General features: G+C 43.0%; 1 protein-coding gene across 6 annotated transcripts in view; it reads right to left on the minus strand.

The window, feature by feature from the left end:
• NRK (Nik related kinase) overlaps window positions 1–25,154 on the minus strand; it is a 183,214-nt gene extending 158,060 nt beyond the window's left edge. For 3 of the 6 annotated variants that reach the window (XM_038748635.1, XM_038748636.1, XM_038748633.1), the window contains exons 1-2: window positions 25,019–25,152; window positions 10,384–10,449 (exon numbers count right to left, since the gene is read on the minus strand). In XM_038748635.1, coding sequence (XP_038604563.1) covers window positions 10,384–10,449; window positions 25,019–25,075 — 123 coding nt within the window. In that variant the 5' untranslated portion in view covers window positions 25,076–25,152. Of the gene's footprint in view, window positions 1–10,383; window positions 10,450–25,018 lie in introns of all 6 variants that reach the window. The other 3 variants (XM_038748638.1, XM_038748632.1, XM_038748637.1) reach the window with 2 other exon arrangements.
• Window positions 25,155–27,495: the final 2,341 nt, after the last annotated feature.

Below are 27,495 nucleotides of genomic sequence, written 5' to 3' on the forward strand. Positions count from 1 at the left end.
TAATGGTCCATTTAATACAGACATCTTTGTTTAAACAGACATCTTTGTTTAAACAGTGATATTTAGGAACAAAATTTCAACAATTAAAAAAACCAGCTATTTAACACCACCATATAACATCCTTTAGTGACAAACTGATATTTCTGAATTCATTCAATTGTATTTATTGAGTGCTTACTGTGTGTAGAGCACTGTACTAAGTGCTTGGGGGAGTACAATACAATAAACAGACATATTTCCTGCCCACAATGAGCTTATGTTCTAGAGGATGGGCTAAAAGTCTAGAACTTACAGTCCGGAGAAGTGTTTGTAGCCAGAACACTCGAGAAGCACAGCAAAGACAAATAAATCTACAGACAATCCAAAGAATGCTGTGAGCCCATTGTTGGGTAGGGATTGTCTCCGTTTCCAAATTGCACTTTCCAAGCATTTAGTACAGTGCTGTGCATACAGTAAGCACTCAGTACATACGACTGTACAAATGAATGAATGAATTTGCTAAATTTTAAACTTTCCCAATACACCTTTTACCTAAGTGATTACAACATAGCAAATCTGATCAATTTGTGTTTCCACACCTTTCTCCCTTCTGAGGGAAATGTCAATATGGAACTGAAGTAGGAGGAAAGAAAAAAAGGGTCCAAAACACAGTATTTAGCTATTGAATGATCGAGCGTCATATGTCCTTAATTTTGCACTCTGAATTTAAAGGTGGGCAAAAGATAGTGTTAAAATATGCTTCAGTCCTCTAGAAAACTGTTCCCTATTAACAATTTAAATTATCGTTGAAAATCCTTGAATACACTGTCTGCTTTGGACAGGTGATTACAAATTATTGTGTAGAATCATCAAAGTTCTGTGGTCTAATTACAAATTTGAAGAAGAGTGAGGTTATGTCATAGAGATACATAGTCAAAGATCAGTATTGGTCCTGCGGAACTGAATGCCGTCTTCAAATTCCACCAGCTAGCTAACATCTTGTCTTGCCATGCGCAGATGGGCAAGGAAAAGAAAACTGAATCCAGTCAGCATGTCCTCTGAGAGAATTAACAGAGAGTGGGACATAAAGCTCATGATCAAAATGAAAGGTTACAGAACAGTTTTAGTTCCAAAATTCTACACTGCTGCCAAACTACCACAGATTGTTTATCAGACACCTTGAGGATTTCCATTGAAATCACCTAAAGGCCAAACATAACATCAGTGACAACACAAGAAAAGATGATTATCAAGACAAAGTCTTGGAATGCTGACCCTCTCCAAGGCGACACATCACTTGTCACAATATATCTGAGTTGGGCCTGGGATGTGAGAAGAATAGGTGTTAGCAGGATATCCCAGTGGTTGTCCTGTGAAAAACTGAAATGCTAGGGGATGGTAAGCAAAGAGGATGGAAAAAATGTTTTAAAGATACAACCTAAATAAGCAGTGTGGCCTATTGGAAAGAACAAGTGTCTAGAAGTCAGGGGACCTGGGTTCTAATCCCGGCTCCACCATTTGCCTGCTGTGCAACCTTGGGCAAGCCACTTCACTTTCCCATGCTTCAGCTTCATCATCTGTAGAAAAAAAAATGGGGATTCAAAACCTGTCCTCCCTCCTACTTAGTCTGGGAACCCCATGAAGGCTAGGGACCGTGTCCAACCTGATTATACTGCATTCTGCCCCAATGCATTTGGCATGCGTTTGGCATGTACTATTATTACTGTTATAATTTTAATGTGATTGTAGGAAGAAGACAGGAACAGATAACTTGGAATGCCACAATCAGAACATGGGGCTTTTTTAAAGCACAGGTTTTGGGACAATCAGCATAGCAGGAGGTGGAATCAAAACCAGCTCTGGGAATAAGAAAAACAAATGCATCAGCACAGTCAAAGGCAACTATACATACTGCTCAGGGATTTTTGGTCTTGCACACATGGATAAAATCAACATTGACACCAACTCTGAACCAAAGTTTCTCTCCAGAGCCCTCCTGGGCCAACTGCTGAAAGCACTGTTAACCATTCACTAAATACAGGGAACATCATCAAGACCTCTACACATTGTTGGGAAGCAGCCTGGCCTAGTAGAAAGAGTATAGGCTGGATAGTCAGAGGACTTGGGCTATAATCCCAGCTCCACCTCTTCTCTACTGTGTGATTTATGATTGATTGTGACTTTGGTCACAACTGTGACAAGTCACTTCACTTCACTTCTCTCCTTCTATAGCCCAGCCTGCTCCCTCCGCTCCTCTGCCGCTAACCTCCTCACTGTGCCTCGTTCTCATCTGTCCTACCGTCGACCCCCGGCCCACATCCTTCCCCTGGCCTGGAATGCCCTCCCTCCACATATCTGCCAAACTAGCTCTCTTCCTCCCTTCAAAGCCCTATTGAGAGCTCACCTCCTCCAGGAGGCCTTCCCAGACTGAGCCCCCTTTTTCCTCTCCTCGTCCCCATTGCCCCCCACCACCCCACCTCCTTCCCCTCCCCACAGCACTTGTATATATTTGTATATATTTATTACTCTATTTTACTTGTATGTATTTACTACTCTATTTTGTTAATGATGTGCATATAGCTACAATTCTATTCTGATGGTTTTGACACCTGTCTACATGTTTTGTTTTGTTGTCTGTCTCCCCCTTCTAGACTGTGAGTCCGTTGTTGGGTAGGGACTGTCTCTATATGTTGCCAACTTGTACTTCCCAAGCGCTTAGTACAGTGCTCTGCACACAGTAAGTGCTCAATAAATACCACTGAATGAACTTTTCCGTGCCTCAGTTACCTCATCTGTAAAATGGGTATTCAATCCTCCTCCCTCCTACTTAGACTGTGAGCCCCACAGGGGAAAGAGACTGTAACCAACCTTACTATTCTGTGCCTATCCTAATGTCTAGTACAGTGCCTGTCACATTACTCTTATCAAGTACCATTTTTGACAAAGCACCATAAAAAAAATCACTTACTAAACATTTGATACCATCAGTGGATCTGGGCTTTAGAAACTATGGAAATGTGTTCTGAAATGTTTATCAAGATCTGAAAACCTCTCTACAACAATAAGGTTGACTGCAGCATAATTGAAGTGGCCTCGTCAGATCAAAGCAATAAGCACGGCTAAGTGGTAGGGTCCGGTCTTGTTCTATTCTACACATCCATGCTCGAAGGCTGAGAGTAGCACCAGATATTCCTGATTCCCTTCCAGATTTGCGCCTGGCAAGCCTACACACAACTGAGAATCAATATCGGTGATGCGGGGTTGAATGCTGCCACTGAATTCTGTTACCTGGATAGCACACTGTCCAATGATGGAGGGATAGGCAGGGAAAATCAAATGAAGAAGCTAAGCTAGTACACCCTTTCGGAGATCCACTGTGATGTGTGTCACCAACATGATATCAACATAAAGGCCAAGCTGAAGATGTATGGACAGTTGCAGAGTCCAAGCTTAGAGAGTACTCAGAATCCAGTATTAAATATTTGGGTTCTTGTTCTAAATTTGGAAAGTGACAGCTATTTTGCCCTCTCTTGACCTTATGGGCAAACAGATGCAACAGTTCCTGCCTCCTTCTCCCTATTATAGCTCAATGTATCCAAAAAGAATAGTGTTCTGAGGTATTAAAAAGAAAGTTTAAAACAGAAGTTTCTGTCGTAATAGAATCATTTCCCAAAATAGATTTTTGCATTGAATCTTCCAGTTTTAGACTCTGTCCTACCTATATTCTAATCAATCTATACATACTAATAATAACAATAATAATTATTGTGGCATTTGTTAAGTGCTTACTGTGTGCCAAGCACTGGGGTAAATACAAGGTCCCTGTCCCACATGGAGTTCACAGTCTTAATCACCATTTTACAGATAAGGGAGCTGAGGCACAGAGAAATGAAGTGACTTGCCCAAGGTCACATAGCAGACAAGTGGCAGAGTCGGAATTAGAACCCATGACCTTCCGACTCCCAGGCCAGTGCTCTATCCATTACGTCATGCTGTCTCTTTATGGCATGTGCCATGGGAATTAATTTAGTTTGTCTCAGTGAATCAGCTGAAAAGTACAAACAAATTTTCCACTGAATGCCAAATATTAGAGATCAAAATTATCATTTGCCTATCATAAGACTGCTTCACAAAGAGAAGAGAATTAAGATAACTTTCCAAACAAGAAGCTCAAAACTGGGCATCCAGTGACACAATGGAGAGCATATCAGTATGGAGCAGAAGACTTCAGATTTGACTCCCTAACTGGCTTGGTATGTGCATTGTTTCTCTTAAATTGTAAGCTCCTTGAAGGGAGAGATCAATTAAATTTTATTGTACTATCCCAAGCACTTGGTACAGTGCATTGCACAAAGCAGACACTAAAAAAATGTTGATTATTAGGAAATCAAACAATCTAAACTCAGACTTCAACAACTATTTTTTCTTGAACTGGGAACTAAAATGGAATTATTATCTGAGGTCACTTTTTTTACAATCCAAAAAAGTGTTCTATTTGGAAGGTTTTTTTAATGAGACTGCTTTGGCAGGCAGTTTTAAAAATCAAGTTTAGTAGACCAGTGAACGATGTAAAGTAGTGAGTTTTTCTATAAATTCTGCCCATACACTAATCAACCCAGGTGGACCACATTATTTGATAAATGCAATTATATTGCTGCACTTCAAATATTGGGAAGGAAGCAAATATGTAAGTGACTTGAGGGATTCTGTTGAATCTGAAGTTGAACTGAATCAAAACAAAATTTCCAATGCAAATCATTGCTGAACTAAAACCAAATTGAAATGGAACTTGGAACTTAAGGCCAGGACTTCCTCAGCTGAAAAAGAAAAAGGATTCTGTCAATTGTCATCTTCAAAGGAATAATCTCAAATGTGAGGTCTTCACAGGGCAAAGGTCTATGCCTAATTTTCAAACTTGTATGTTTTCCCCAGGGCTTAACATACTGCTTGGCTCACAGGAAGCACTTAATAAACGTCATCAGTTCTGCTATTAATAAAAATTCAGTTTCTTTTTGCTCAGTCTCAATTTATAAGAAGTCTTTCTATTATATTTTCCATGAAAGATAAGTCAGGAGTCAACAGAGAAAATTGGCTTTCATTCCTAGCAAAGGAAAACTTTACACAGAATAAAAAATATATTTGACACCGGCCAGGGCAGGGAAAGAACAAGGAATGAAATGACCAGTTCAACCTGGAATGATTAAAGAGCACTTACTGAGCTTGGTAGAGTGTACTGAAGGATGTGTTTGGGAAGTAGAGAACAACTACATGACATACTTCCTACCCACACTGGGCTTACCACTTAATGGGGGAGACAAACTTAAAAATATTAACAACCAGAGGTTGAAAATAAATTCACAAATGCAAGAATTGGCTGAAGGGATGATGTGGGTAATGTGCTCTATCCACTAGATGACAATGCCTACTGCCAGGATTTCTTAAGAGTACACACTCACCTTGTGATAGCACTTTCATTTTGTTGTGCTTGTGCTCTGAGCGGCAAATGTGCTGTGTGCGTTGTGCAGAGACGGGTGCACTGGGCTGCCTCCACACATCAACGCACACAGGTGTTGTGTTTTCAGAAGTTACTCCTCAAAATAGTTACCACAGAAGCATCTTAGACCAAAAGCAAATTTCAAATAATGCAACATAACAGGAATCAGCTGGAACGCTACAGGGATATACCAATGTACTGTGTGCAAAGCATTGTACTAAGCATTTGGGAGAGTACACAATAACAGGTTAACAGAATTGGTAGACAAGGACCCTGCCCACAACAAGCTACAGTCAGGCATACAGCCAGTAGCTAGAAACCGCTATGAGCAGACACTTCGGAGGGAAAAAAAAGGAAAGAAACAGACGGAATTGAAAACAGTGTCGGGTGCGGCAAGTAAATATTGTAAGAGTTTAAACATAGCCGTGAAGTTTGATGTGCTGAAGCTCTAGACTCAGTGAGCATCAAATCAACACTTGCAAACTTTTGGTGAGGATGATTACTTTTTATATATGCTTAATTGTTTAAACTCATAATCTTATTTTTGGTACATAGCTTATTCAATCATGTAGATACATAGTATTAACCAGAAGTGTTATTTTAAAAATCATTTAAAATGTCTGTAGTGTTTGGGTCAAGTTATTTTGGATCCTGAGACCAAACAAGCATGCTTTTTACACTATTTCCTCCAGGACTCTAAGCTCTTAGTTTGGCTGGAAGGCATGTTTTCACTGTACACTTTGGCTAGAAGGAAATGGCAGCATTAAAGGAATGTTCTTCCCACAAAACGAGCCTGCCGGGAAACAGTGGAGTGTGTCCTAAGAAATGGTTGTGAGCAGCATCTGTGGGCTCGTAAATGACACCAGTCACCCCAAAGAGGATAATGTGGCAAATTCCTTATCACAGCTTTCTGCAAGCATGGGTTAGTGGATAAAGCATGGGCCTGGGAGTAAGAAAGTCAAGGGTTCTAATCCCAGCTCTACCACTTGTCTGCTGTGAGACCTTGGGCAAGTCACTTCACTTCTCTGGGCCTCAGTTACCTCATCTGTAAGATGGGTATTGAGGCTGTGAGCCCCACATGGGAAGGGACTGTGTCCAACCCGATTTGCTTTTATCCACCCTAGCGTTAAGTATAATGCCTGGCACATGGTAAGCGTTTAACAAATACCACAATTATTAACTTTCAGCCAGAACACAATCTCCACATAAGACAAGTAGGTATACTTCCTGTAGTGCTCTTTTACTTAGCCCTCTATTTTCATGACACCAATTAAGAGCCCTAACTGGGGCTTTTCAGTCAATTTCTTAAAATATTGACTTCTGATAGCCTTTAAAGTCTCAGCTCTTGGAGGAAAAAGCCTCAATCTTGGTTATCTTGGTATTTCCAGGCACTGCTCAATCATACAATCACCTAATCTGGGACTAAAACCCCTTGGTTCAGTTTTATTGTTCTCTAGAAGGAAGAGCGAAATCAGGAAGGAAGTGAAAATAACATAGGCCGATGCCGTCAAAATCTTTGATTTCACTTCCTCTTAATTTCTGTATCTCAGGTTGTACTCTGCCACAAGACTGGGGGGATGGGGGAGGGTTGGCTCTGGTCTCGATTTCTTGTATAACCAAGAAGTAGCAGGTCTACCATTGCACAACAATTTTTATTAGTTTGCAATAAAAGTTTAGGGAACCAGGGCAGGCTTAAATCCATGTCCCAATATTGTTGCTTCCTTCAGAGGAAGGAGAAGAGGTGCAAATTAATCCCACTAAGTGCTATAAAAAATGATGCCAATCACAAAATCTCAATTAGCCAATCATAAAACATTCTTCAACCAAATTGTCTAATTAGACATAAAAGTTTTAGGCAGTTATTGTTAAAGATGAGTACATCAATTTGGAGGATAGCTTTAAAAGTCTGGTCACTAGACAGAGTCTAGCCTAAAAGTCCCAAGAGTCAGAGTTATTTAAAGCTACTTTATTACTTTATGCATGCATGCATGCCTGGTTTTACTTCCCCATTTGAAAAACCCTTGCTTTGGTTGGTTATTTCTGATTTTACTGAAAAATTAAGGACTAAGGAAAACCAAATCTCTGCCATATTCTGGTCAAAACTAATTGGGAAATTCAATTTATTGATCCTTTAAATTTACTATAAATGTACCACTAAAGTTCTGATGCTCAAAAGAAAAAATTAAGTGATTGATTGTGCAACCTACTAGATGAGTAATGTAGAGCCTTAGGCTCATGCCTTACAATCTCTTCCATTTAAATTTGTAGAACTAAAAGATGATCTAGACATTTTAGTGCCAATGCACTTCTAAGTAAGAATAAGATACACCTTATAAGACAGACCTGGTGATCAGGCTTTAATCTGAATTTTAAAAAGTGGCGTAAATTTGCTGACTGTACTGAAAGACGCATACTTCCTAAAGAAAGGAATGTTCTTTTAAAAGGAGAAGTGGGGTTGGTGAGAGAGAGGTAGGAGTCTGGAGTGAGATTCGGCGGCGGGGGGGGGGGGGGGGGGGGGGGGCAGGGGGAGTCCATCTAGTGGAAATAAAGAAAAGAGCACTCAGCATACAGTACGTGCACAATTAACACTACTTACTGATTTACTGAATGAACTTGGAAAAGGCTCCTATACAGAGGATGAACCCCAGCCTCTTTTCCAACAACCCAAATACGCACACGGCTGGACACCAGCCAGGGCAGCAGCACTTGGAAACTAATTTTAAGAGACTTGAGAGAGTAAAACAGCAGGCAGCAAAGTGAGTGATAAAAGTTGACAACCCTAATAAACCAAGGGGTTAGCACACGGATATGAAATCTAGAGAACTTTCATTTTGTTTCCTGGGTCATGGTGGACCTCTGCAGTACTTCCCCCACCCACACCCACTCACAGTTCAGGAATTATAGATTTCTAGACCACGTTATACATTACCCACCATTATAACCAGCCACCATTACTAGTTGCAGTCATCTAATAGAGGAGAGGGACAATAGGTATTTAATCCCCATTTTACAAATGAGGAAACTGAGGCACAGACACATTAAGTGAGAAGCAGCGTGGCTCAGTGGAAAGAGCCCGGGCTTTGGAGTCAGAGGTCGTGGGTTCGAATCCCGACTCCACCACAAGTCTGCTGTGTGACCTTGGGCAAGTCACTTCACTTCTCTGAGCCTCAGTTCCCTCATCTGTAAAAATGGGGATTAAGACTGTGAGCCCCACGTGGGACAACTCACATTGTATCCCCCCCAGCGCTTAGAACAGTGCTTTGCACATAGTAAGCGCTTAACAAATGCCATTATAAAAAAAAAAAAATTAAGTGACTTGCTCAAAGTCACCCAGCAGGCAAGTGGCAGAGCTAGAATTAGAACCCAAGCCCCCTAACTCCTGGACTTGTGTTCTTCCCATAGGCCATGCTCCTTGTCATATCCCACAAGACTGTAAACTCCTTCAGGGTAGGGGTGGTGTCTACCAACTCTATTGTACTGTAACAGTCTCCCAAGCACTTAGTACGGTGCTTGGCACACAGAAAGCCTCAATGAAAACCACTGACTGACTGGTATCCCAGACTTAGCATTAGCCTCCTCGCTGATCTCCTGGCTTCCAATCTCTCCACTCTCTAGTCCGTATTGCGCTCTTTTTCCTAGATCGTTTTTCTCATAGTTTTTGCATGTGTTGTCCTTGCCGTCCAAAAACTTCCAATAATTACCCATTCCTCCCAAGCAGAAACTCCCCACTATCAGCTCTCTCCCTCCTATTCAATCAATTAAATGATTGATTACTCACCTACTCACTTCTCTCCCCACACCACAGCTCATATTCTTTGTTCCCTTCACAGTAACTTTACTGTTCTCTCCTGCCACTGACCTCTTATTCATACTCTCTCCCAGTCTCTAACTTCAAATCCCATGGATTTCTGCTCTCCCCATTTTCCAAGCCCTTCTGAAATCACATCTCCACTGAGGGGGCCTTCCCCAATCAATTTCTAAACCTCTGCTTCTCTCCCCATCACTGCCTATAAGCTCTCTGTAGGGAGGGACCATGAATACAGACTCAACTGTATTGCGCTGTCCTAAGCACTTAGCACAGTGCTCTGCACAGAGTAAGTGCTCAAATACCACTGATTAATTGTTGAGCATTTCTGCAGCCCATAAGTCCTTAAAATGCTCACAACCTCATTAGTGTTTTTGTACAGTAGCTTCCATTTCCTACTATATAAGCCCTAACTTATAAACAGATTCTCTTTTTCTTCTTCCTCCTATTCGTAATTTTTTTTAATGACCATCTCACCTTGAGGGCAGGGATCATATCACCTAATTCTATTGTACTCTACCAAGTGGTTGCTACAGTGCTTTGCAGGCGCTTAATAAATACTACTAATTTATCTGTTCAGCCCAAGCACAAAGCAGGGGCTCAAAGGTTAACTGGCGGTGAGGAGGATACATATAAAACATTATTATGTGTCCAGGTTTCAGAACCATTTTGTACCCCACCTTGCCCTGCCTTTCTGCACTCAAATTATAATGTCCTCTAGAACAGACGTTTTTTTAATAGGTCTCTTAAAACAAAGAGCCTAAAAGTATCTCCTTCCTATTTCAGTAAAGTAGTTGCTCTCCACATTGAGGTTTTTCATCTTTCTCTTTCAGATATTTAAGCTTGTTGTTTTTCGTGGGTGAACTAATATCCTCCTGTGGTAATGATGAGAGCACTGTTACCTCCTACTGTTTCCACTGGGCAAGGTTTTTTTTTCTACTTCTGCCTTCCGAACACTCATTTAAAAGGTCAATCTAAGGGCACCAGCAGTTTGATTAAAATCTTACTGCCACAGTGCATTTCACATTTCATTCCAAGTTTTTAGTTGTTGGCATCTAGTGGCAAATCTAATAGTAAATGTAGAATAAATTAAAAGGCAACACACCTTATAGACTTGTCCATATGTCCCATTTCCAACGACTTGCACCAGTTCAAATATCCCCGCTGGATCCTGTAAATGTTACAATAAAAAATATTATACTTCATGCAGAAGCATTTCACTGTGTAAAAAAAGCAACATGAATATTTTCAGCCTAGCTCCACTAAAATTCACTTGGAACTTAATTCTCCCTCTGACATAGCTAGGCAAATCACTTCAATTTCTAGGCTGAACTTCTTCAGTTACAAAATGGAAAGTGTAATAATACTGAATGAATCAACTACTAATCGATTATTGTAGGACTTGGAAAATACAGACAATTAATTTATTTAAGCCTACCATGGCTCAGCCAATGAGTTAATGTGATGGAGGGAAAAGAAAGGAGGAGGTGAGAATGACTTCTAGAATGACACTGCCTAAGGATCTTTGACATTCATGCATTTTCCTGATGTAGGTGGCCCAGCATGGGTGTGGTTGTGTTATACCACGTTTGGGATGGGCAGTTTCAAAACCAATGAGTCAGAAAGTTGTCAAGTGGCACATATCCTCCTTCCCCTCACTTGAACTATGTCAACTTCTCCCCACTGTTGAACTAGCATAAGGAAACTTCATGACTGTCAACTGCAGAATAATACTAATATTAATAATAATTATTATTATATTAATAATAGCAATAATAATAATACTAGCATTTGTTAAGCACTTTCTATATGCCAAGCAGTGTACTAACAGCTGGGGAAGATACAAGATGATCAGGTCCCACATGGGGCTCACAGTCTAAGTAGGAGGGAGAACAGGCACTGAATCCCCCTTCTGCCGATAAGGGAACTGAAGAACAGGGAAGTGACTTGCCCTAGGTAACCCAGGAGGTAAGGGCCGGGATAAGAACCCATGTCCTCTGACTCCCAGGCCTGTGTTCTTTCCACTAGGCAACTCTGCTTCCCAGAAGCTACAGACTTTAAAAGACAGTTCCAGAATGGGTAAGGAGAACAGGCTAATTGCAGAATTCAAATATGAATAATGCATTTACTATACTTTGGAGTAATGATGATGATGGTATTTGTTAAGCGCGTATTACGTGCCAAACCCTTTTTTAAGTGCTGGGGTAGATAGAGGTTATCAGGTTGGCCCACGTGGGGCTCACAGTCTTAATCCCCGTTTTACAGATGAGGTAACCAAGGCACAGAGAAGTTAAGTGACTTGCCCAAAATCACACAGCTGACAAGTGGCAGAGCTGGGGTTAGAACTCATGACCACTGACCCCCAAGCCCATGCTCTTTCCACTAAGCCACGCTGCTTCACTGCAAGCATGGCCTAGTGGACAGAGCGCCAAATGGGAGTCAGAAGACTTGGGATTCATTCAGTCGTATTTATTGAGCGCTTACTGTGTGCAGAGCACTATACTAAGCGCTTCTAATCCCAGCTCCACCTCTTGGTGTGTGACTTTGACAAATCATTTAACTTTTGTGCCTCAGTTTCTTCATCTATAAAACAGAGGTTAAATACATGTTCTTCCTCCCTCAGACTCTAAGTCCCATGAGGGTTAGGGACTGTTTCTGGTCTGAATGCCTTATATTCACCTGAGCACTTAGCAGAGTGCTTGGTGCTTAATAAGTGCTTAACAAATACCACTATTATTATTGTTATTACGCCATCGCTTTTAGAACTAAAACAGAAAGTCTCAATATATTCATAATACACGGCAGATGTCAAACATAAGCATAATTCTTTAACGAGGGAATTCTTAGGAAATATGATCATTTTTAATGAGAAAATTCATAGGCTCAAGTCACCCAAAGAATGCACAAAACTGATGACAAAAAGTTAGATTTTGCTTTCTTATTCAGCATTACCAATAGTTGGGAACTTCTTTCATTCCCCAAATTACTAAGATTAAATAGATCAATGATGTCTACTCTCCATCTATAACATGTTCAAAGCACTAAATCTTCATGCAGGTAAAAGCATAGGAAGATAATCTCTCTACTTAGCTATGCGCTAGGAGCACCTTCAAAAAATTCTAACCCATGCTCAGAGTGGTTTCCTTAGGTCACCTTCCAAATTGTGAAACCCTTACTGAAAATATGCTCTAGTGGCCTTGTTGAGGCATTCAGACTTCCTATACATTTCATAGCATTTGAACAAAGCTATAAAGAAATGTGGATTGTTACGTCTGTATACCACATAGATCCTCCGAAATACCAGAGTTCAATATTTCTCCTGGCTAATCAACTTTGCACACACAACCACAATTTAATTATTCATTTTAACCATGCTTGGGGGCATTTTTCTCACCTTTCCGGGAAGGCTGACTATACAAAGTCAGGTTCTTATTAAGTCTGCTGCCACGATTAATGTGATTTAAAACCATTGTGAACTTTTCGTTGGCCAGCAAAACAATAGCAACAGTGGTTTCACTCTAGGAGCCTACTACTTCTTTGCTGACTTAAATCTGGTATTGTAGTTCATATTAAAATATTGTCAAGAGTAGAAAATTGCCCAGGTCACAAAACCATCACTGAAATTAATCCTTTTGGCTAATCTCAGTAACCAACTTATAATTCTGAACTCCCTCACTATATTTGCCGACAAAGGATGGGTGAGGACAAGTAAAAACAGATTATTGTACAGTAAAACAATTGTAATATAAAATACAGTTATTTTCATTAAAATCACAGAGATTTATAGGGAAAGCTTAGAACAAAGGAGAATCTCAACATCTGCAAAAAAAAATGTAGCACTTTAGAAGATGTATTTTCATCACAGAGATCTGTGCAAAAGATTATTAACTCGGTGAGATCAGTTGCTGGCTATCTGTCAAAACAATCAATTACTTCTGCTCATTTGATGGATTTCGCTGATTGATGGTTTATACTTCAAGGCGCCAATGACAAAATCTAGGTGAAAAAGGATTCCCATGTTACAAAAATGACACTGACTATTTGAATGAGGATAGAGTCAAGTATCTGAATCTACAAAAATTCTCAAAATAAATTGGCTGACAAAATATAATGACTATACATCTATTTAAATCTTATTTATGTAGTTTGAAGTAATTTGAGATTTTTTTCTGCATTAACAGCAAAATCTGTTCAGTTCTTCCTGAATCTGGGATTCATACATGGTATCGTAGTTTGAATTTCACTTCTGGATTTGAACATAACATATTTTACTATGCAATACATCTTTTATGATGTCTGCTCTCTTTTTTGATGTCTGCCCTATTAGTCTTTTGTTGAAGTAAAAGTAATTAGATCACCAGCCAAGATTAGAAACAAGTTGTTTCAAAGTGTCCTTAGTATTCTCTATTCAGCAGCCCCAAACCAGCATACTTCACTGATTTTTTTCTTTTCTTTCATTTTCCATCAGCTGCTTACAAGCCTGCATTGTAATTATACAGAGAAAGATAGGAGCCGGGTGGTTCAATGGTCTATGGGAAGGCCTTAGAACATAAGACCTGAGTTCTAATCTATGCTTTACCAGTAATTTGCTGCTATGTGGCCTTGGGATTCAATCGGGTCACTGCTCCACAGCTGTTTCCTCTTATGAAAAGATAAAGCATAAGCCACTTCACTTGGCGAAATCAGGAAGGTACTGGAATTGGTGGAATCGGAGCCTCGCTGAATTAAAAAGCCTAACTGGTCCCTCCCTCTGCCTCCAGGCTGGAGGAGGGGTAAATCGCCCAGGGGTGACTACTGTCTGTTCTTTTACTTAAACCTCTGGAAAGATGAAGATTCTATAGCTTTGCTTAGTAGCCTGTACTCATTTTCTATTCCCTATATCCAACCAAAATCTTCCTTACTTCAATTTAAGACAAATTCCTTTAGTTTGGAAGCCCGTGGAGATGTAAAACACTGGTCAATATCTTCCCCATTAAAAAAAAACCACCACCAAAAAAACACAAACACACACACTTCCTACCTTTGAAGAGAGTTTTTAGTCACAGGTAGAAGGGCCCTTGTCCCTGGGAGTGGGAAGGCGCAGCCGGGACAAAACAGCCAGCATGGGACAATCAGCCCAGGGGAAACCAGGAGCAGCTTATGGAAGTGAACCTCTGGTTGATGCTAAGGTCCATCCCTAAATGGTTCTTCCTTCTCCTTCGAGTTGAGCTCCCTATGAGTCTTATCGGGAGGGAAGAGGCCCAGGTCAATTGCCTCATTTTGTTCTACCCTAAAGTGGCTCTACTTGCTCAGCCAAACAACTCCAATTCTACATCCCTCTCAGCCTCCAATTTTCACCCCTTAAATAATCAACAGGACTTATGGAGCTACTACAGAAGCAGAAGCAGTGTAGCTCAGTGGAAAGAGCACGAGCTTTGGAGTCAGAGGTCATGGGTTCAAATACCTGCTCTGCCAATTGTCAGCTGTGTGACTTTGGGCAAGTCACTTAACTTCTCTGTGCCTCAGTTACCTCATCTGTAAAATGGGGGTGAAGACTGTGAGCCCCCCATGGGACAACCTGATCACCTTGTATCCTCCTCAGAGCTTAGAACAGTGCTTTGCACATAGTAAGTGCTTAATAAATGCCATTATTATTATCATTATTATTATTACAGAGCATCACCTAAGCACTGGGTACTTCCATCCTCTTCCCTCCAGTAGCATTTATGTACAAATCTTTAAACCTTGTTCCTTTTTCCCATTTCATTCATTCATTCAATCATATTTATTGAGCGCTTACTGTGTGCAGAGCACTGTACTAAGCACTTAGGAAGTACAAGTTGGCAACATATAGAGACGGTCCCTACCCAACAGCGGGCTCACAGTCTAGAAGGGGGAGACAGACAACAAAACAAAACATATTAGTAAAACAGAATAAATAGAATAAATATGTACAAGTAAAATAGAGTAATAAATATGTACAAACATATATACATATATACAGGTGCTGTGGGGAGAGGAAGGAGGTAAGGCGGGGGAGGGGGAGGAGGGGGACAGGAAGGAGGAGGTCAGTCTGGGAAGGCCTCCTGGAGGAGGTGAGCTCTCAGTAGGGCTTTGAAGGGAGGAAGAGAGCTAGCTTGGCGGATGTGCGGAGGGAGGGCATTCCTGGCCAGGGGGATGACGTGGGCCAGGGGTCGACGGCGGGACAGGCGAGAACAAGGCACAGTGAGGAGATTAGGGACACAGGAGCGGAGGGTGTGGGCTGGGCTGTAGAAGGAGAGAAGGGAGGGGAGATAGGAGGGGGCGAGGTGATGGAGAGCCTTGAAGCAAGGGTGAGGAGTTTTTGCCTGATTCCATTCGCAATTTATGTGTCTCCCCCCACTAGATTGTAAGGTCCCTACGAACAGGGATTATGTCTACTAACTCTACTGAACTCCCCCAAGTGCTTAGTACAATGCTTGGCTTAGAGTAAGGGCCCCATAAATACTGTTGATTGATAATGTTGAGAAGCAGCATGGCCTAATGGAAAGAACCCGGGCTTGGGAGTCAGAGAACCTGGCTAATCTAATCCTGGCTCCACCACCTGTCTGCTGTGTGACCCGGGGCAAGTCACTTAGCTTCTCTGATCCTCAGTTACCTTGTCTGTAAAATGGGAATTTAGACTGTGGGCTCCGTAGGGAGGTGGACTGTGTGCAACCTGATTATCTTGTAACTACTCGAGTGCTTGGTATAATGCCTGGCACATAGTAAGCACTTAACAGGTACCACAAAAAAATAACTGCATTAAATGCTTAAGTGCAAGAAAGGTTAGAGACATGATCTCTGACCTCAAGGAGCTATTGATCTTTTTGCTCTTTTTCAGATAATCTCTGGCTTCTTCCCAACCTTTTTTAAAGCACAAAGACCAAAACTAGATCAGAGCAGAACCTGACTGTAAGGTCCTTGTGGACAAGGAATGTATCTACCGACTCTGTTATACTGCACTATCCCAAGGACATAGTAACAGTATTCTGCATTCAGTAAGTGCTCAATAAATAGGATTTATTGATTGATTGACAGATGCACTGTCTGAAAAGGCAGATCTGATTTCTGTTTATACTCCCTGATTAATGATGGCCTTTATTTAAAAACAATCTCAGATGTCATAGCTGACTATAAATGATTGTGAATCTATCACTTATAGTCAACTGTGACATCTGAGATTGTGAGCCCCTGAGGGATAGGCACCATGTCTAATTCACAGCTCCTTCCCAATTAAGCCCTCTTTTTCCCAGTTCCCTCTCCCTTCTGCATCATCTATGCACTTGAATCTGTGACCTTTGGGCATTTGATATTCATCCCACTCTCAACCCCACAGCACTTGTATCTTCAATTAAATATTATAACTTATTTATTTATATTTATATCTGTCTCCCCTTCTACACTGTAAACTAGTTGTGGACAGAGAATATGTCTACCAACCCTTTTGTATTACACTCTCCCAAGAGCTTAGTACAGTGCTCTGCACATAGTAAGCACACGATAAATACCATTGATAATTCCTGCCAGTGTATTCTTTCCCAGCGCTCGGTACATTGGTCTGCAAACCATAATGAAGTCCCTCTAAATACTTATTTCTAACTCATATTAGTCCTTTTTATATGTATATAATCCACATAATCCATCGCACAAAACTAAACGTCAAAGTAATTTACAACTAAACTACTAGCAATGCTGTGGGTATTTGAAGATGAAGTTGATAACGGTAAAATTCCACCCTTGTGTGAGGATTAATGAAAGTCTCATCCAAACTGTTCCCATAAATATAAAATAGAGTTCAGTAATTGACACTTTGTTATATATCTTTGTTGCTTCCCACACACCAGCAAATGGATTTGAAATTAAACCCATGAGAAACTGAAATAAAAATTACTGGGTGAGAACAATTTTAAGACTTCCATCTTCAGAAGACCCACAGAATTGCAGTTGCTCTAAATAGGGTTTTCACAAAAGATTAGGCCTGAATATTTTTAACTGGTCTCACCCACAGCTATGCCCAGAGCCGGTTTAGGGGTGGGGCCAAGGAAGCAGACACCCTGGGCTGCTATTTATGGCCACACCTCTTCCTCAAGGGACGGTGTCTCCCAGGGAGAGATCAGGGGACTCTCCCTGCCCGGATGGTGTTTTGGTGACTCCAGGAAAGCCTGCATCTTGTGGCCTCAGCATCAGAATATCACCGTGTATTCTCTCCCAGCGCTCAGTACAATGATGCTCTGCACACCATACGAGTGCCCCCTAAATACTTATTTCTAACTCATTAGTCCAGCCTATATATTGCGTATAATCCATGCCACGGGGGGTTTAGAAGCTGAACTTCATCCCATTGCCGACTCCTTGGATTAAACCTGGAGTGCCATTGGACTTGGGCGTGAACTCAACTCAGGTTTGGGGAGGACAGGAGTGGAACTACTGCACTGATGGAGCTGAAATTGAGAAACTGAAAGCAAAGCAGACAGAGGAAACATTTTAGGACATGTTAAAAACAAAGCATCAGACAATGCAGCACCTCAACCGAAAACTAGAAGTCAATTGCTGAGGCTAGACAGGTCTGGTGTATTACCCAAAGGAGTGGGTTTTTTTAAGCAAAAACTTGGCAAGAAATGAGAAACACAAGGATGCAAAGGAGAAAACAGGGTCAGACCCAGCAAACCTCAAACACGACAACTCAAAAAGAGACAGACTTTTTGTGTGCATAATGTGAGTAATGCATTGGCCTTTCCAGCTATCCATGCACTCACTTCCAGGATGCCTTCTTTGCATACAATTTATATATAGGTTTATGAATATGAAGGACTGGAGAGCAGCATGGCCTAAAGCAAAAAGCATGGGTCTGCATGCCAGAGGACTCGAGTTCCAATTCCAGTTGCACCACTTACCTGCTGTGTGATCTTTAACAGGTCACTTAATCAATCAATCATATTTATTGAGCACTTACTGTGTGCAGAGCACTGTACTAACTCTGTGTCTCATTTCCCTCATCTGCAAAATGGGGATTCAATACCTGTTCTCCCTCCCACTTAGAATGTGAGTCCTAGGTGGGACCTGATTATCTTGAATCTTGTATCTACCTCCAAGCTGAGTGCAGTGCTTGGCACACAGTAAGCACTTAACAGATGCAACAATTACTATTATTATTAACAATAATAATTACATGCTATAATGTCTTAAGGACAAAGATGCAGCCCTCCCTATAGACAGTGAAGAGCCTCTTAATGATGCATCTGAGGGCAAAGGGCCAAATCTTCACCCCAAACATGCCACAGGGTCATCTGAGATTTGGCAAGATGAGCTTAGACATGGGCTGGGGTCCAGAGACGTCCCTGTCTCCACTCAGAACCATGAATTTTAGCACACATCTTCCAAAGCTGTTTCATTCCAATGAGCCCATTTGTCATCCAGCCATCCCTGTAGGGAGGGAGGGATTCTTTTAGAGATGAAAAATTTGCAGCCCAGTAAGGTTAAGCAATCAGTCCATGATCACATAGTAGGTTAATGGCAAGGAAAGGACTGGAACTCAGGTTTCAGGATTCCCCAATCAGCCTTCTTTCCTTAGGCCACAGTGCCCAGTCCCGAACGAAGGGAGATAATGCCACCCAGTGAAATAACATACATGACCCCCGGACACAATGTTGACATTTCCTGATCTCTCTCTACTGTCTGTCCCAGGAACTCAGAAGGGGGAAACCGGCTCTTTAAGTCAATATGGGAAAAGGCAGTGTGGTACAATGGAAATCACATGGGCCTGGGAGTCAGAAGGACCTGGCTTCTAATCCCAGAGCCGCCAACTGTCTGCTGTGTGACCTTGGGCAAGTCACTTAACTGTGCTTTTTAGTTATCTTATTTTGTAAATGTGGGGATTAGACCCTGTTCCCTCCTATTTAGTCTGTGAGTCCCATATGGGGGCAGGGACTGTATCCCACCTATCTTGTACTTACCCCAGCACTAAGTACAGTGCCTGGCACGTAGTGAGTACTTAACAAGTACCATTTAAAAATAATAGGCATCTGAAGCCAAAATTTTGACTAGCTCTTTCTTTTTTTTTTTTTTAAGCTAAACCCCCAGAAGCAAAGAGAGCTTGTTAGAACCACTGAAGATACAATCCTGGACTTTGTCTTGCATCCTTGTATTGTCCTTGTTCAGCTGGACAACAGGTCTGCTGTATGTAATGGATGAATTCTCAATCTGAGCCAAGTCCTTAATTATCCTCTTTGCAGGATTTTCATTTTGCTAACATTTTGAACATTGGAGTCTGTATAACCATCTCACTTTTGCAAGTTGCTATACTCTGCATTGACAGATGCCACAGTCCTGACCTACACATTCATCACTTTGAGGTTAATTACTGTAATGCACCCTACCATATGTGGGTGTCCTTGATTTCCTTATCATCTGCCGACTGTCCAAAAGGCAGCACTGAAATTGCCCATCTGGATACCACTTACACTATGTATTCTACTTTTCATTCAATTGTATTTATTGAGCACTTACTGTGTGCAGAACACTATACTAAGTGCTTGGACTTAGTATAATAAATACTAAGGACAATAAAGGACAGTAAAAGAGCAATAAAAAGAGACAATCCCTGCCCACAATGGGCTAGGACAGAACTGTGTGAAATACACTGGATCCACGGAAACCTAATACCACTGAAATATATGCTGATGCAGGCTCTTCAGGAGTTTTGCAGCTCTTGATGGGTTAGGCATACTACTGCCATAATTGAAGGCTTGCCGTTTCTTAAAGGCCTCTCAAAGCTTCAGTTCCTTTTACCCCCACCAGAGGAGAGACGACTTCAAAACCAAGTATAAAGGTTGTGACCACAACTTTCCCGGAAATAACTGAAAGATTTCATGAAAATTTCAGAAATCAAGGACTTTGATGAAGCCTGCAAGAGGTCTCTTTGGAAAGTCACTCCTGTGCCATGACCTCAGCACATGCTACAGCTCTCATGCAAAGAGAGATAACCCCTGGCCATACGTGTCTCTCCACCTTCCTCAGAGAAGATGCCACTGACAGTGAAATTCAGCCATGGGGGTGGGGTGTATGACTGACAAGCCATTCGATGACTGGTATGGGTAGTTTCTTTTAAGTTTCTGAAGCAGTCTCCCAAAGGTGAGATTTACCTGAAGTTTTCTGCTCAGAAAGTCTTCAAAAGACAACTTCTCCTAGTTTTTATGGCATTCCATTCACTTTACTGGCATTGACAGAATTATGATTTATATTCCTTTTCAAGACACATTTCTTATTCCTGCCCTGAAGAAGCTCTGTTAAAAAAAAAAAATCTAGCATAAGGCCATGACCTGGTCAGTAAGTCCTCTTGTGATGTTTTCTCCCATTTCTTGTGGAATTAGAAACCTTTCTTTTTCTCCTCCCTTGGTTTTGAATTCCTTGCCCTATCATTTGGACTAGGCCTTTTCAATTCCTCTCAAGTCATTTTTAGAAAATAGTTTATTTTGGTTTGCCCAAGTGTGGTTTTACATATTTGCCCTATTTTGCTCTTTTTCCATGCACACACAAAAAAATGATTTGTAAGTAACTTTTCCCTCACTGGTCTTTCTTTAAATTCTAAGCAAGTCGGAACTGACCAAATAAGTTCAGAGCGGCTTCTGCCAGCAGAGCCATATTTTGCTGGGCCAAATGAGCAACAACATGGGTAACAGTGTGGTCTAGTGGAAAACAGGCCAGGACCAGACAGCAGGAAATCTGGGTTTGACCCCTAGTTCTGCTCTTCACCTACCAGGTGGCACTGGGCGGGTCACTTAGCCTTTCTGGGCTCCGGTTTCCCCATGGGTAAAATGGGCATACATCTAGCCATACTCCCTGCTTCACAATGCTAAGAGGATGTATGAGATCATTATCTGGAAAACAGAAGTGCTCCACAATTTAAAAACCCCCCACCAAAACCTGATATTAACAAGGAATTTGGAGCTCTGCTTTTGGGGGCACAGGGCACGTCATACCTATGTCATGTGTCTTCACTTGGAAGCTGCACTAGGAACCACAATGCTAATAGTTCCAATAAAACATGCTTGCTCTAGCTTTGCATTCATGAGGAAGATGACAGTTCAAATGTTATCCATATGCCTTTTCCCCCCCCGTACATATACACTACTTGGGAAAATAGAGGAAATGCCCTTTTCATTGTACCTCTTGGGGCAGCACTGAAAGGGGCAATGGGTAGGGCAGTCTTTTATATTACTACTTATTGGGACTTTCAAAAGAGCTGTCATAAAAAGTTAGTGGTTCGCTTTTCTCTGAAAAGTTGGCAGAAGCTGTACTCATCCCTCTACCCTTCCCTTTTGCAACTCTCAGCCGCCCTTTGCTTAATTCAAAGGGGGAGTGAGCAAAACTACTCGTGAAAAGTCGGATTAAATAGTTCGCTTTTTTAGCCGAACGTGTTTTGAAACCAAATGTAATAAAAACAATAACAATAAACTGGAGGCGAATCCACTTTGGGGGAGGTTGGGTATGAAGGAGAGAGAAACACAAGTTGGAAGCGAGAACGGCCACGTTACAGAAGAAGCCAGAATTTTCTTAGGATCTTCAACTCTGGCCCTGGGAAGAGGCAGGGGAAATCCCTGTGGGGTTGGCGGCCACCCAGCAAGGTGGAGGCGGGGAAATAATAATAATGATAAAAATAATAATAATAATGATAATAATAATAATAATAGTATTTGTTAAGCACTTACTATGTGCCAAGCACTGTTCTAAGTGCCGGGGTAGACACGAGGTTATGAGGTTATCCCGCGTGGGGATAACAGTCTTCATCCCCATTTTACAGATGAGGTAACTGAGGCACAGAGACGTGAAGTGACTTGCCCAAAGTCACCCAGGGGACAAGTGGTGGAGCCGAGATTGGAACCCATAACCTCTGACTCCCAAGCCCGGGCTCAATAATAATAATAATAATAATAATAATAATGGCATTTGTTAAGCGCTTACTTGTGCCAAGCACTGTTCTAAGCAATGGGGGTGGGGGGGTACAAGGTGATCAGGTTGTCCCACATGGGGCTCACAGTCTTAATCCCCGTTTTACAGATGAGGTAATTGAGGCCCAGAGAAGTTAAGTGATTTGTCCAAGGTCGCACAGCTGACAAGTGGCAGAGCCGGGATTGCAACACACGTGGGGATAACAGTCTTCGTCCCCATTTTACAGATGCGCTAAGGCACAGAGACCCAAAGTGACTCGCCCAAAGTCACCCAGGGGACAAGAGGCGGAGCCGGGATTGGAACCCACGACCTCTGCCTCCCAAGCCCGAGCTCTTTAATAATAATAATGGTATTCGTTAAGCACTTACTATGTGCCAAGCACTGTTCTAAGCGCTGGGGTAGACACAAGGTTAGGTTGTCCCACGTGGGGATAACAGTCTTCATCCCCATTTTACAGATGTGGTAACTAAGACACAGAGACCTGAAGTGACTCGCCTAAAGTCACCCCGGGGACAAGTGGCGGCGTCGGGATTGGAACCCACGACTTCTGCCTCCCAAGCCCGGGCTCTTTAATAATAATGACGGTATTTCTTAAGCGCTTACTATGTGCCAAGCACGGTTCTAAACGGTGTGTGTGGGGGGGGAAGATATGAGGTGATCAGGGTTTCCCACGTGGGGCTCACAGTCTTAATCCCCATTTTACTGATGAGGTAACTGAGGCCCAGAGAAGTTAAGTGATTTGCCCGAAGTCACACAACTGGCAGAGTCGGGATTGGAACCCACGTGGGGATAACAGTCTTCATCCCCATTTTACAGATAAGCGCTTAGTACAGTGCTCTGCACACAGTAAGCGCTCAATACGATTGAACGAATGAGGGAACTGAGGTATAGAGACGTGAAGTGACTCGCCCAAAGTCACCCAGGGGACAAGTGGCGGTGCTTGGGATTGGAACCCACGCCCTCCGCCTCCCAAGCCCGGGCTCTTTAATAATAATAATAATGGTATTTGTTAAGCATTTTCTATGTACCAAGCACTGTTCTAAGTGCTGGGATGGATACGAGGTTAGGTAATCCCACATGGGGATAACAGTCTTCACCCCCATTTCCCAGATGAGGTAACTGAGGCACAGGAACGTGCCCCAAGCCCGGGCTCTTTAATAATAATAATAATGGCATTTGTTAAGCGTTTACTATGTGCCAAGCACTGTTCTAAGAGCTGGGGTGGATACGAGGTTAGGTTGTCCCACGTGGGGATAACAGTCTTCACCCCCACTTCCCAGATGAGGTAACTGAGGCACAGGAACGTGCCCCAGGCCCGGGCTCTTTAATGATATTAATAATCATAATAATGGTATTTGTTAAGCGTTTACTGTGCCAAGCACTGCTCTAAGCGCTGGGGTGGATACAAGGTTAGGTTCTGTCTCTATAAATTGCCAACTTGTACTTCCCAAGCGCTTAGTACAGTGCTCTGCACACAGTATGCGCTCAATAAATACGATTGATTGATTGATTGCCCCACGTGGGGATAACAGTCTTCACCCCCATAATAATAATAATGATGGCATTTATTAAGCGCTTACTATGTGCAAAGCACTGTTCTAAGCGCTGGTGAGGTTACAAGGTGATCAGGTTGTCCCCCGTGGGGCTCACAGTCAATCCCCATTTTCCAGACGAGGTAACTGAGGCCCAGAGAAGTGACTTGCCCAAAGTCACCCACAGCTGACGACTGGCGGAGCCGGGATTTGAGCCCACGACCTCTGACTCTAAAGCCCGTGCTCTTTCATCATCATCAATCGTATTTATTGAGCGCTTACTGTGCGCAGAGCACTGGGCTAAGCGCTTGGGAAGTACAAGTTGGCAACATAGAGAGACGGTCCCTACCCAGCAGTGGGCTCACTTTCCTACCGAGCCCCGCTGCTGCTCACTACCCCATTTCCCGGATGAGGTAACTGAGGCACAGGAACGTGCCCCAAGCCGGGGCTCTTTAATAATAATAATAATAATAATGGCATTTGTTAAGCGTTTACTATGTGCCAAGCACTGTTCTAAGCGCTGGGGTGGATACAAGGTTAGGTTCTGTCTCTATATGTTGCCAACTTGTACTTCCCAAGCGCTTAGTACAGTGCTCTGCACACAGTAAGCGCTCAATACGATTGATTGTCCCACGTGGGGATAACAGTCTTCACCCCCATAATAATAATAATGATGGCATTTATTAAGCGCCTACTATGTGCAAAGCACTGTTCTAAGCGCTGGTGAGGTTACAAGGTGATCAGGTTGTCCCCCGTGGGGCTCACAGTCAATCCCCATTTTCCAGACGAGGTAACTGAGGCCCAGAGAAGTGACTTGCCCAAAGTCACCCACAGCTGACGACTGGCGGAGCCGGGATTTGAGCCCACGACCTCTGACTCCAAAGCCCGTGCTCTTTCATCATCATCAATCGTATTTATTGAGCGCTTACTGTGCGCAGAGCACTGGACTAAGCGCTTGGGAAGTACACGTTGGCAACATAGAGAGACGGTCCCTACCCAGCAGTGGGCTCACTTTCCTACAGAGCCCCGCTGCTGCTCACTACCCCATTTCCCGGATGAGGTAACTGAGGCGCAGGAGCGTGCCCCAAGCCGGGACTCTTTCCACTGCAGCCGTTGGGGGAAAGTTTTGCGGGTTTCTTTTTGGACGCTTTCCCGGAGGGTGACCTGGCCGCCCTCCGGAGCCCCCGGTTGCCCCGGCGACCGCCCTCCGTGCCCCCCGCATCCCCCCACCCCCCGGTCCGGGCAGCGTGGCACACTCACCCTGAGGGTGGACAAGTCGATGTTGTCGAGGCTGCGGGGCGCGCAGTCCCTGGCCATGGCCGGGCCGGGGGCGGGCCGGGGGTCCTCCGGCTCCGGGCAGGCCTAACGGTTCTTGGCGGGCCCTGCCCCGGCCGAGCCCGGTGCCCCCGCGCGGCCCGTGCCCTCCTCGCTCACCGGGCGCCGGCGGCCAGCGCCGGGCCCCGCCGCCGCCGCCGCCCCCCGCGCAACTTGGGCAGAGACATTTCCCCGGGAAAAAAGTTGGGGAAGGAAGTGACGTGCCGCGGGGCTGGGGAGGGCACGGCCGCTCTCACCTCTACTCATCCCATTCTACTGCTTTCATTCTTTCACCCGTCTTTACTGAGCGCTTACTGAGAGCTCACCTCCTCCAGGAGGCCTTCCCAGACTGAGCCTTCCTCTCCCCCGTCCCCCTCTCCAGACTGTGAGCCCACTGTTGGGTAGGGACTGTCTCTATATGTTGCCAATTTGTACTTCCCAAGCGCTTAGTAGAGTGCTAAGCACATAGTAAGCGCCCAATAAATACGATTGATGATGATGATCCTCCATCTTACCTCCTTTCCTTCCCCACAGCACCTGTATGTATGTATATGTTTGTACATATTTATTACTCTATTTTACTTGTACCTATCTATTCTATTTATTTTATTTTGTTAGTATGTCCCTCTCCATCCCCCCATCTTACCTCCTTCCCTTCCCCACAGCACCTGTATGTATGTATGTATGTTTGTACATATTTATTACTCTATTTTACTTGTACCTATTCTATTTATTTTATTTTGTTAGTATGTCCCTCTCCATCCCATCTTATCTCCTTCCCTTCCCCACCTGTATATATGTTTGTACATATTTATTACTCTATTTCACTTGTACCTATCTATTCTATTTATTTTATTTTGTTAGTATGTTTGGTTTTGTTCTCTGTCTCCCCCTTTTAGACTGTGAGCCCACTGTTGGGTAGGGACTGCCTCTATATGTTGCCAATTTGTATTTCCCAAGCGATTAGTACAGTGCTCTGCACATAGTAAGTGCTCAATAAATACGATTGATGATGATGATCCCCCATCTTACCTCCTTCCCTTCCCCACAGCACCTGTATGTATGTATATATGTTTGTACATATTTATTACTCTATTTTACTTGTACCTATCTATTCTATTTATTTTATTTTGTATGTCCCTCTCCATCCCCCCATCTTACCTCCTTCCCTTCCCCACAGCACCTGTATATATGTTTGTACATATTTATTACTCTATTTGACTTGTACATATCTATTCTATTTATTTTATTTTGTTAGTATGTTTGGTTTTGTTCTCTGTCTCCCCCTTCTAGACTGTGAGCCCACTGTTGGGTAGGGACTGTCTCTATATGTTGCCAACTTGGACTTCCCAAGCGCTTAGTACAGTGCTCTGCACACAGTAAGCGCTCAATAAATACGATTGATGATGACTGTCTCTATATGTTGCCAACTTGTACTTCCCAAGCGCTTAGTAATGATGATGATGATGGCATTTGTTAAGCGCTTACTATGTGCAAAGCACTGTTCTAAGCGCTTGAGTGCTCTGCACATAGTAAGCGCTCAATAAATACGATTGATGATGATGTGCAGAGCGCTTGGGAAGTACAATTAATTAATGATGACATTTATTAAGCACCTACTATGTGCAAAGCAGTGTTCTAAGTGCTGGGGGAGGTTACAAGGTGATCAGGTTGTCCCCTGGGGGGCTCACAGTCTTCATCCCCGTTTTACAGATGAGGGAACTGAGGCACAGAGAAGTGAAGTGACTTGCCCAAAGTCACACAGCTGACAACTGGCAGGGCCGCGATTGGAACCCATGACCTCTGACTCCAAAGCCTGTGCTCTTTTCCACTGAGCCATACTACTTCTAAGTACAATCAATCAATCGTATTTATTGAGCGCTTACTGTGTGCAGAGCACTGTACTAAGCGCTTGGGAAGTACAAGTCGGCAACATATAGAGACAGTCCCTACCCAACAGCGGGCTCACAGTCTAGAAGGGGGAGGCAGACAACAGAACAAAACATATTGACAAAATAAAATTGCTTGAGTGCCTACTGTGTGCGGAGCACTGGACTAAACGCTTGGAAAGGACAACGGAGACAGTCCCTACCCAACCACGGTCTCACACACTGTCACCTCGTTGGGAACGCAGTACGTGCCCATTTAGTGGTATAGTGTACTCTTCCAATTCATTCAATCGTATTTATTGAGCGATCACTGTGTGCGGAGCACTGTACTAAGTGCTTGGAAAGTACATTTTGGCAACATATACGGTCCCTACCCAACAACGGCTCACACGCTGTCACCTCGCTGGGAGCAAAGAACGTGCCCGTTTAGTGGTATAAGGTACTCTTCCAATCCATTCGTTCGCGCAATCACATTTATTGAGCGCTCACTGTTTGCGGAGCACTATACTAACCGCTTGGAAAGGGCAATTTGGC

Source organism: Tachyglossus aculeatus, chromosome 6 (genome assembly GCF_015852505.1).
Source record: "Tachyglossus aculeatus isolate mTacAcu1 chromosome 6, mTacAcu1.pri, whole genome shotgun sequence".
In the NCBI taxonomy this organism is placed as follows: domain Eukaryota; kingdom Metazoa; phylum Chordata; class Mammalia; order Monotremata; family Tachyglossidae; genus Tachyglossus; species Tachyglossus aculeatus.